Below are 11,781 nucleotides of genomic sequence, written 5' to 3' on the forward strand. Positions count from 1 at the left end.
TCTGTACCGGTACCCCTGTATATAGCCTCCACATTGACTCTGTACCGGTACCCCCTGTATATAGCCTCCACATTGACTCTGTACCGGTACACCCCCTGTATATAACCTCCACATTGACTCTGTACCGTACCCCCTGTATATAGCCTCCACATTGACTCTGTACCGGTACCCCTGTAGTATAGCCTCCACATTGAACTCTGTCCCGGTACCCCCTGTATATAGCTCCACATTGACTCTGTAACCGGTACCCCCTGTATATAGCCTCCACATTGACTCTGTACCGGTACCCCTGTATATAGCCTCCACATTGACTCTGTACCGTACCCCCTGTATATAGCCTCCACATTGACTCTGTACCGGTACCCCCCTGTATATAGCCTCCACATTGACTCTGTACCGGTACCCCCTGTATATAGCCTCCACATTGACTCTGTACTGGTACCCCCTGTATATAGCCTCCACATTGACTCTGTACCGTAATACCCTGTATATAGCCTCCACATTGACTCTGTACCGGTACCCCCCTGTATATAGCCTCCACATTGACTCTGTACCGGTACCCCCTGTATATAGCCTCCACATTGACTCTGTACCGTAATACCCAGTATATAGCCTCCACATTGACTCTGTACCGGTACCCCCTGTATATAGCCTCCACATTGACTCTGTACCGGTACCCCCTGTATATAGTCTCCACATTGACTCTGTACCGGTACCCCCTGTATATAGTCTCCACATTGACTCTGTACCGTAATACCCTGTATATAGCCTCCACATTGACTATGTACCGGTACCCCCTGTATATAGCCTCCACATTGACTCTGTACCGGTACCCCCTGTATATAGCCTCCACATTGACTCTGTACCGGTACCCCCTGTATATAGCCTCCACATTGACTCTGTACCGGTACCCCCCTGTATATAACCTCCACATTGACTCTGTACCGGTACCCCCTGTATATAGCCTCCACATTGACTCTGTACCGGTACCCCCTGTATATAGCCTCCACATTGACTCTGAACCGGTACCCCCTGTATATAGCCTCCACATTGACTCTGTACCGGTACCCCCTGTATATAGCCTCCACATTGACTCTGTACCGGTACCCCCTGTATATAGCCTCCACATTGACTCTGTACCGGTACCCCCTGTATATAGCCTCCACATTGACTCTGTACCGGTACCCCCTGTATATAGCCTCCACATTGACTCTGTACCGGTACCCCCCCTGTATATAGCCTCCACATTGACTCTGTACCGGTACCCCCCCTGTATATAGCCTCGTTATTGTTGCTCTTTGTTTTATTTTAGTAAATACTTTAACATTTATTTTCATTAAAACTGCTTTGTTGGTTAAGTGCTTGTAAGTAAGCATTTCACTGTAAGGTCTACTACACCAGTTGTATTCGGTGCACGTAACAAATACCATTTGATTTGTGCAGGTGCATCATCTTTACAAGACAAAGGAACGACAGGTGCATGGCCCTAGGATGGCAACAAATACATTTGTGGTTTTAATGGGCTTTCTCCATTCTGATTGGGCCTTAAGGGCCCTGCATATGGAATAATGATAATACATTACATTTGTAGATCTCTTTTCATTTAAAGATGTAAATCACAAAGCTATTTACATTAACAAAATACGGGCAAAAAAAAAAACAGGCGTGAAATTAAAAGCTAGGTAGCAGCCTAGTACTATATAAGATACACAATAATACAGGAGAGGTAGGGAGACAGTGCTAGACATGGTCTTTCTCTTAAAACAATCGTGTAATGTGATATATTGGTTGACTTCTGTTCCCCCGAACATTGTCCTTCCTCCATGGTGAACTGAAAACTATACATGATATTGAGATGGTGACATCTGAAAACGTTTTGGCTGCACATTGAGTTCTTCCGTGTGTCTGATGGTCCCTCAGGGTAGGTTTGTCAGCCTCCTCAGGGTACTGCACCCTTTATAAGGTCCATAAAGTGATCCTACTCCTCTTCGTCCATCTCTACAGTAACAGAGGGATCCCCGTCACCACCTGGAAAATACAGATTCATACAGGAACATTGTTTTATTCCAAGTTCAACCCGCCCCCCCAAAAAAACACACAACAATTTCAAGATTTTACTGAGTTATAGTTCATATGGAGGAAATCAGTCAATTGAAATAAATTAATTGGGTCCTAATCTATGGATTTCACATGACTGGGAATACAGATATGCATCTGTTGGTCAAAGATACCTTAAAAAACAAAGGGTCAGGGAGTGGATCAGAAAACCAGTCAGTATCTGGTGTGACCACCATTTGTCTTATGCAGCGTGACACATCTCCTTCACATAGAGTTGATCAGGCTGTTGATTGTGGCCCGCGGAATGTTGTCCCACTCCTCTTCAATGGCTGTGTGAAGTTGCTGGATTTTGGCGGGAACTGGAACACGAGCATCCCAAACGTGCTCAATGGGTGACATGGCTGGTGAGCACGTAGGACTTGGAACTGGGACATTTTCAGCTTCCAGAAATGGTGTACAGATCCTTGCGACATGGAGAAATGCTCACTAACAGGGTTGTAAATACATTTTTGAAAAATAAGCATATGGAACATTTGTTTTATTTCAGCTCATAAAACATGGGACCAACACTTTACATGTTGCCTTTATATTTCTGTTCAGTGTCGCTTCCCCAGACTGACAGATTTCTGAATGATATAATATTGTCTATCACAATTAATGCAATACCACATCTGTCCACCAAATTGACAATTTAATTTAGTATACAGAACAAAAATATAAAATGCAACATTCAATGATTTTAGTGAGTTACAGTTCGTAGAAGGAAATCAGTCAATTGAAAAACTCATTAGGCCCTAATCTATGGATTTCACATGACTGGGCAGGGGCATAGCCTGGGTGGGCCTGGGAGGACATAGACCCACCCACTGGGGAGCAAGGCCCAGCCAATCAAAATGAGTTTTTCCCCACAAAAGGACTTTATTACAGACAGAAATACTCCTCAGTTTCATCATCTGTCCGGGTGTCTGGTCACCGACGATCCCACAGGTGAAAACGCCGGATGTGGAGGTCCTGGGCTGGTGTGGCTACACGTGGTCTGCGATTTTGAGACCGGTTGGATATACTGCCAAATTCTCTAAAACGACGTTGGAGGCGGCTTATGGTAGAGAAATTAACATTAAATTATCCGGCAACAGCTTCGGTGGACATCCCTGCCAATTGCACGATCCTTCAAAACTTGAGACATCTGTGGCATTGTGTTGTCTGACAAAATTGCACATTTTGAGTGGCCTTTTATTGTCCCCCAGCACACGATTGAACCACCATGCAACCCAGCAGTAAATTAGGACCACCACCACATCATATATTCTTCCCTGATAGATGAATTTCTAAGAAATCTGTCCTATTGGCCTCCTTACCTATGTTGTCGTCCTCTGACTCCTCTTCCTCATCCCATTTCTCCTCATTGGCTAATAGAGAGGTTGAGGACTCATTCAGGCTCTTCAGGGGGAAGTAGTGGCCGTCTCCTTGGCTGGGCAAAACAGAAACACAGACAGGATGGGGTTAAATATCCATAGTCAGGGGGAAGTAGTGGCCGTCTCCTTGGCTGGGAAACACGCATTAAAACAAATCGTCCATATACACATATTTAGCAGATGTTATTGGGCCACAGTGTCTCCTGACCCCTCCTGTCTCAGCCTCCAGTATTTATGCTGCAGTAGTTTATGTGTCGGGGGGGCTAGGGTCTGTCTGTTATATCTGGAGTATTTCTCCTGTCTTATCCGGTGTCCTGTGTGAATTTAAGTATGCTCTCTCTAATTCTCTTTCTTTCTCTCAGAGGACCTGAGTCCTAGGACCATGCCTCAGGACTACCTGGCATGATGACTCCTTGCTGTCCCCAGTCCACCTGGCCATGCTGCTGCTCCAGTTGCAACTGTTCTGCCTACGGCTATGGAACCCTGACCTGTTCACCGGACGTGCTACCTGTCCCAGACCTGCTGTTTTCAACTCTAGAGACAGCAGGAGCGGTAGAGATACTCTCAAAGATCGGCTATGAAAAAGCCAACTGACACTTACTCTTGTGTTACTGACTTGTTGCACCCTCGACAACTACTATGATTATTATTATTATTTGACCCTGCGGGTCATTTATGAACGTTTGAACATCTTGGCCATGTGCTGTTATAATCTCCACCCGGCACAGCCAGAAGAGGACTGGCCACCCCTCATAGCCTGGTTCCTCTCTAGGTTCCTTCCTAGGTTCTGGCCTTTCTAGGGAGTTTTTCCTAGCCACCATGCTTCTACACCTGCATTGCTTGCTGTTTGGGGTTTTAGGCTGGGTTTCTGTACAGCACTTTGAGACATCAGCTGATGTAAGAAGGTCACATACAGTTGAAGTCGGAAGTTTACATACCCTCCTGGAGGTTATACATAAATGTCTCTCTCCAGGAACATGGTTGGAGTATAAACCTCCAGGAGGGTATCTCTCCAGGAACAGGGTTGGAGTATAAACCTCCAGGAGGGTATCTCTCTAGGAACAGGGTTGGAGTATAAACCTCCAGGAGGGTCTCTCTCCAGGAACAGGGTTGGAGTATAAACCTCCAGGAAGGTCTCTCTCCAGGAACAGGGTTGGAGTATAAACCTCCAGGAGGGTCTCTCTCCAGGAACAGGGTTGGAGTATAAACCTCCAGGAGGGTCTCTCTCCAGGAACAGGGTTGGAGTATAAACCTCCAGGAAGGTATCTCTCCAGGAACAGGGTTGGAGTATAAACCTCCAGGAGGGTATCTCCAGGAACAGGGTTGGAGTATAAACCTCCAGGAACAGGGTTGGAGTATAAACCTCCAGGAAGGGCTCTCTCCAGGAACAGGGTTGGAGTATAAACCTCCATGAGGGTATCTCTCCAGGAACAGGGTTGGAGTATAAACCTCCAGGAAGGTCTCTCTCCAGGAACAGGGTTGGAGTATAAACCTCCAGGAGGGTATCTCTCCAGGAACAGGGTTGGAGTATAAACCTCCAGGAGGGTATCTCTCCAGGAACAGGGTTGGAGTATAAACCTCCAGGAAGGTCTCTCTCCAGGAACAGGGTTGGAGTATAAACCTCCAGGAGGGTATCTCTCCAGGAACAGGGTTGGAGTATAAACCTCCAGGAAGGTCTCTCTCCAGGAACAGGGTTGGAGTATAAACCTCCAGGAGGGTATCTCTCCAGGAACAGGGTTGGAGTATAAACCTCCAGGAAGGTCTCTCTCCAGGAACAGGGTTGGAGTATAAACCTCCAGGAGGGTATCTCTCCAGGAACAGGGTTGGAGTATAAACCTCCAGGAAGGTCTCTCTCCAGGAACAGGGTTGGAGTATAAACCTCCAGGAGGGTATCTCTCCAGGAACAGGGTTGGAGTATAAACCTCCAGGAAGGTCTCTCTCCAGGAACAGGGTTGGAGTATAAACCTCCAGGAGGGTATCTCTCCAGGAACAGGGTTGGAGTATAAACCTCCAGGAAGGTATCTCTCCAGGAACAGGGTTGGAGTATAAACCTCCAGGAGGGTATCTCTCCAGGAACAGGGTTGGAGTATAAACCTCCAGGAGGGTATCTCTCCAGGAACAGGGTTGGAGTATAAACCTCCAGGAAGGTATCTCTCCAGGAACAGGGTTGGAGTATAAACCTCCAGGAGGGTATCTCTCCAGGAACAGGGTTGGAGTATAAACCTCCAGGAAGGTCTCTCTCCAGGAACAGGGTTGGAGTATAAACCTCCAGGAAGGTATCTCTCCAGGAACAGGGTTGGACAGCCCTGTGGTAGGAGCCCTCAAACTAATCTCTGGACTTTGAAGCCAGTTGCAGTGTTTTTTTTTCATTGTTCCCCTCTGATCTGGGACTGATGTAGACCTGGGACACCAGGTGTGTACAATTAATTATCAGGTAGAACAGAAAACCAGCAGTACTCTGGAACTTGTAGGGTCAGAGTTGAATTACCCCTGGTCTAGAGGATATGATGTAAGGATTAAGGGTCTAGGGGTTAAGTTAAGGCCTAGGGGTTAAAGGTCAGGTTAGATGAGGTAGAGGTTAGGGTTAATGGGTAGACGATGGAGGTTAGAGGGTAGAGGGTAGGGGGTAGAGACGAAGTTAGAGGGTAGAGGGTAGGGGGTAGGGGGTAGGGGGTAGAGGGTAGGGGGTAGGGGGTAGAGGGTAGGGTCTAGAGGGTAGAGGGTAGGGGGTAGAGGGTAGAGGGTAGGGGGTAGGGTCTAGAGGGTAGAGGTTAGGGGGTAGGGGTTAGGGTCTAGAGGGTAGGGGTTAGGGGTTAGGGTCTAGAGGGTAGAGACTAGAAGTTAGAGGGTAGAGGGTAGGGGGTAGAGGGTAGAGGGTAGGGGGTAGAGGGTAGAGGGTAGAGGGTAGAAGTTAGAAGGTAGGGGGTAGAGGGTAGGGTTAGAGGGTAGGGGGTAGAGGGTATGGGGTAGAGACTAGAAGTTAGAGGGTAGGGGGTAGAGGGTAGGGGTTAGAGGGTAGGGGGTAGAGACTAGAAGTTAGAGGGTAGAGGGTAGGGGGTAGAGGGTAGGGGGTAGGGGGTAGAGGGTAGGGGGTAGAGGGTAGAGGGTAGGGGGTAGAGACTAGAAGTTAGAGGGTAGAGGGTAGGGGGTAGAGGGTAGAGGGTAGGGGGTAGAGGGTAGAGGGTAGGGGGTAGAGGGTAGAGGGTAGGGGGTAGAGGGTAGAGGGTAGGGGGTAGAGGGTAGAGGGTAGAGGGTAGAGGGTAGAGGGTAGAGGGTAGAAGTTAGAAGGTAGGGGGTAGAGACTAGAAGTTAGAGGGTAGGGGGTAGAGACTAGAAGTTAGAGGGTAGGGGTTAGGGGGTAGGGGTTAGGGGGTAGGGGTTAGGGTCTAGGGGGTAGAGGGTAGGGGTTAGATGGTAGGGGGTAGAGGTTAGGGTCTAGGGGGTAGAGGGTAGGGGCTAGGGGTTAGAGGGTAGGGGCTAGGGGGTAGAGGGTAGGGTCTAGGGGGTAGAGGGTAGGGGGTAGAGGGTAGGGGGTAGAGGGTAGGGTCTAGGGGGTAGAGGGTAGGGGGTAGGGTCTAGGGGGTAGGGGTTAGAGGGTAGGGGTTAGAGGGTAGAGGTTAGAGGGTAGGGGTTAGAGGGTAGGGGGTAGAGGGTAGGGGTTAGAGGGTAGGGGTTAGAGGGTAGGGGGTAGAGGGTAGGGGTTAGAGGGTAGGGGTTAGAGGGTAGAGGTTAGAGGGTAGGGGGTAGAGGGTAGGGGTTAGGGTCTAGGGGGTAGATGGTAGGGGTTAGGGGGTAGGGTCTAGAGGGTAGAGGGTAGGGGGTAGGGTCTAGAGGGTAGAGGTTAGGGGGTAGGGGTTAGGGTCTAGAGGGTAGGGTTTAGAGGGTAGGGTTAGAGGGTAGGAGTTAGAGGGTAGGAGTTAGAGGGTAGGGCTAGAGGGTAGGGGCTAGGGGTTAGAGGGTAGGGGTTAGGGTCTTACCTGGTGCAGATCGGCAGGAACCAGAGTCTCTTGTTGTCTCCAAACACCTGCTGCAGGTTCCTCCTGATCCCCACATTGAAACCATTACGGTCTGGTCCTGTAGTGAAGACTGGAGCAGAGAATGCCTCTGGATGAGAGGGAGGAGGGGGAGAGGGGGGGGATGAGGGGGAGGGAGGGGAGGAGAGGGGGAGGAGGGGAGGAGAGGGAGGGGAGGGGTAGGAAGGGGAGAGGGAGAGGGAGGAGGGGTGAGGGGGAGAGGGAGGAGGGGTGAGGGGGAGAGGGGGGGAGGGGAGAGGAGGAGGGGGGGAGGGGGGAGGAGGAGGGGGGGAGAGGGAGGAGGAGGAGGGGGGGAGGAGGAGGGGAGGAGGGGAGAGGGAGGAGGGGAGGGAGGAGGGGGGGAGGAGGGGAGAGGGAGGAGGGGAGGGAGGAGGAGGAGGGAGGGAGGGAGGAGGGGGGGAGGAGGGGGGGAGGAGGGGAGGGAGGAGGGGAGGGAGGAGGAGGAGGCCAGAGGAATAGACTTCAGTAGTTATTAATTATTGCTAACTCCTTGGAGCTGCTCTTATTGAACTCAAAATGGCAGCTGTGTGTATTACCTAGTGTGGACCTGTTCTGGACGACCAGCCAGCAGTGGTAACCCAACAGGAACATGAGACTGACCAAGAACATCAACGCCACGAACATCAGGAAGAGAACGTGGAACTTAGCGGGTCCGTTTGGCAGGTCCCCCTGTAGGAGAACACACACAGACCAGAGAACTAGAACCGTGTCGGAGAACAGGAGAACCTCTGCCATTCCACAACAAACAATGTGCAGAGTCATCAATATGTTACTATGGTTACACCAGCAGGAGGTCATGTGATCTGACTGTTGACACGGCTAACATCAATATGTTACTATGGTTACACCAGCAGGAGGTCATGTGATCTGACTGTCGACACGGCTAACATCAATATGTTACTATGGTTACACCAGCAGGAGGTCATGTGATCTGACTGTCGACACAGCTAACATCAATATGTTACTATGGTTACACCAGCAGGAGGTCATGTGATCTGACTGTCGACAAGGCTAACATCGATTTGTTACTATGGTTACACCAGCAGTAGGTCATGTGATCTGACTGTTGACACAGCTAACATCAATATGTTACTATGGTTACACCAGCAGGAGGTCATGTGATCTGACTGTTGACACGGCTAACATCAATATGTTACTATGGTTACACCAGCAGTAGGTCGTGATCTGACTGTCTCTGTAATGCAGTGGATAGGAGTGTCTGCTAAATGACTAAGGCTGTGGGAAATGGCGCCCTATTCTCTAGACAGTGCTTCACTGTTGACCAGAGCTCTGTGGGACCTGGACAGGAGTAGGGTACTATATAGGGAATAGGAGGGATTTTGAGACGTCCACCAGAGCTCTGTGGGACCTGGACAGGAGTAGGGTACTATATAGGGAATAGGAGGGATTTTGAGACGTCCACCAGAGCTCTGTGGGACCTGGACAGGAGTAGGGTACTATATAGGGAATAGGGGGGATTTTGAGACGTCCACCAGAGCTCTGTGGGCCCTGGACAGGAGTAGGGTACTATATAGGGAATAGGAGGGATTTTGAGACGTCCACCAGAGCTCTGTGGGCCCTGGACAGGAGTAGGGTACTATATAGGGAATAGGAGGGATTTTGAGACGTCCACCAGAGCTCTGTGGGACCTGGACAGGAGTAGGGTACTATATAGGGAATAGGAGGGATTTTGAGACGTCCACCAGAGCTCTGTGGGACCTGGACAGGAGTAGGGTACTATATAGGGAATAGGGGGGATTTTAAGACGTCCACCAGAGCTCTGTGGGACCTGGACAGGAGTAGGGTACTATATAGGGAATAGGAGGGATTTTGAGACGTCCACCAGAGCTCTGTGGGACCTGGACAGGAGTAGGGTACTATATAGGGAATAGGGGGGATTTTGAGACGTCCACCAGAGCTCTGTGGGACCTGGACAGGAGTAGGGTACTATATAGGGAATAGGAGGGATTTTGAGACGTCCACCACTCACCACCCAGAAGTTGATGAAGTATCTGAAGACGGAGGCAGAGATGAACACACAGTAAACCATGGAGTACGACAGGAAGAGCAGGAAGAACTTGTAGTTGGAGAATCCCACACAGTTATTAACCCTGGAGAGAGAGAGAGACAGTTATTAACCCTGGAGAGAGAGAGAGACAGTTATTCACCCTGGAGAGAGAGAGAGAGAGAGAGAGACAGTTATTCACCCTGGAGAGAGAGAGAGAGAGACAGTTATTCACCCTGGAGAGAGAGACAGTTATTAACCCTGGAGAGAGAGAGACAGTTATTAACCCTGGAGAGAGAGAGAGAGAGACAGTTATTCACCCTGGAGAGAGAGAGAGAGACAGTTATTCACCCTGGAGAGAGAGAGAGAGAGACAGTTATTCACCCTGGAGAGAGAGACAGTTATTAACCCTGGAGAGAGAGAGACAGTTATTAACCCTGGAGAGAGAGAGAGAGAGACAGTTATTCACCCTGGAGAGAGAGAGAGAGACAGTTATTCACCCTGGAGAGAGAGAGAGAGACAGTTATTCACCCTGGAGAGAGAGAGAGAGACAGTTATTCACCCTGGAGAGAGAGAGAGACAGTTATTCACCTGGAGAGAGAGAGAGACAGTTATTCACCCTGGAGAGAGAGAGAGACAGTTATTCACCCTGGAGAGAGAGAGAGACAGTTATTCACCCTGGAGAGAGAGAGAGACAGTTATTAACCCTGGAGAGAGAGAGAGACAGTTATTCACCCTGGAGAGAGAGAGAGAGACAGTTATTAACCCTGGAGAGAGAGAGACAGTTATCACCCTGGAGAGACAGTTATTCACCCTGGAGAGAGAGAGAGACAGTTATTCACCCTGGAGAGAGAGAGACAGTTATTCACCCTGGAGAGAGAGAGAGACAGTTATTCACCCTGGAGAGAGAGAGAGACAGTTATTAACCCTGGAGAGAGAGAGAGACAGTCATTCACCCTGGAGAGAGAGAGAGACAGTTATTCACCCTGGAGAGAGAGAGAGACAGTTATTCACCCTGGAGAGAGAGAGACAGTTATTAACCCTGGAGAGAGAGAGAGACAGTTATTAACCCTGGAGAGAGAGAGAGACAGTTATTAACCCTGGAGAGAGAGAGAGACAGTTATTAACCCTGGAGAGAGAGAGAGACAGTTATTCACCCTGGAGAGAGAGAGAGACAGTTATTAACCCTGGAGAGAGAGAGAGACAGTTATTAACCCTGGAGAGAGAGAGAGACAGTTATTCACCCTGGAGAGAGAGAGAGACAGTTATTCACCCTGGAGAGAGAGAGAGACAGTTATTCACCCTGGAGAGAGAGAGAGACAGTTATTCACCCTGGAGAGAGAGAGAGACAGTTATTCACCCTGGAGAGAGAGAGAGACAGTTATTAACCCTGGAGAGAGAGAGAGAGACAGTTATTAACCCTGGAGAGAGAGAGAGAGACAGTTATTAACCCTGGAGAGAGAGAGAGACAGTTATTAACCCTGGAGAGAGAGAGAGACAGTTATTAACCCTGGAGAGAGAGAGAGAGTTATTAACCCTGGAGAGAGAGAGAGACAGTTATTAACCCTGGAGAGAGAGAGACAGTTATTCACCCTGGAGAGAGAGAGAGACAGTTATTCACCCTGGAGAGAGCGAGAGAGAGAGAGACAGTTATTCACCCTGGAGAGAGAGAGAGAGACAGTTATTCACCCAGGAGGGAGAGAGAGACAGTTATTAACCCTGGAGAGAGAGAGAGACAGTTATTAACCCTGGAGAGAGAGAGAGAGACAGTTATTAACCCTGGAGAGAGAGAGACAGTTATTCACCCTGGAGAGAGAGAGAGACAGTTATTCACCCTGGAGAGAGAGAGAGACAGTTATTCACCCTGGAGAGAGAGAGAGAGAGAGACAGTTAATAACCCTGGAGAGAGAGATAGTTATTCACCCTGGAGAGAGAGAGAGAGAGAGACAGTTGTTCACCCTGGAGAGAGAGAGACAGTTATTAACCCTGGAGAGAGAGAGAGACAGTTATTCACCCTGGAGAGAGAGAGAGACAGTTATTCACCCTGGAGAGAGAGAGAGACAGTTATTCACCCTGGAGAGAGAGAGAGACAGTTATTCACCCTGGAGAGAGAGAGAGACAGTTATTCACCCTGAAGAGAGAGACAGTTATTAACCCTGGAGAGAGAGAGAGAGAGACAGTTATTCAATAAACAGACTGTATTAACCACCATGGACAGTGATGATCCATCTGATACCCAATAAACAGACTGTATTAACCACCATGGACA

General features: G+C 49.2%; 1 protein-coding gene across 1 annotated transcript in view; it reads right to left on the bottom strand.

The window, feature by feature from the left end:
• Positions 1 to 1,481: 1,481 nt before the first annotated feature.
• The window catches only part of zdhhc15b (zDHHC palmitoyltransferase 15b), a 17,254-nt gene continuing 6,954 nt past the window's right edge, over positions 1,482 to 11,781 (bottom strand). Inside the window, exons 7-11 of the mRNA XM_029747096.1 lie at positions 9,498 to 9,618; positions 8,044 to 8,176; positions 7,451 to 7,577; positions 3,417 to 3,529; positions 1,482 to 2,028 (exon numbers count right to left, since the gene is read on the bottom strand). Of these exons, the coding sequence (XP_029602956.1) occupies positions 1,979 to 2,028; positions 3,417 to 3,529; positions 7,451 to 7,577; positions 8,044 to 8,176; positions 9,498 to 9,618 (544 nt within the window). The 3' untranslated portion in view covers positions 1,482 to 1,978. The remainder of the gene's footprint in view (positions 2,029 to 3,416; positions 3,530 to 7,450; positions 7,578 to 8,043; positions 8,177 to 9,497; positions 9,619 to 11,781) is intronic.

The sequence above is a fragment of the Salmo trutta genome, unplaced genomic scaffold, assembly GCF_901001165.1.
Source record: "Salmo trutta unplaced genomic scaffold, fSalTru1.1, whole genome shotgun sequence".
NCBI lineage: Eukaryota > Metazoa > Chordata > Actinopteri > Salmoniformes > Salmonidae > Salmo > Salmo trutta.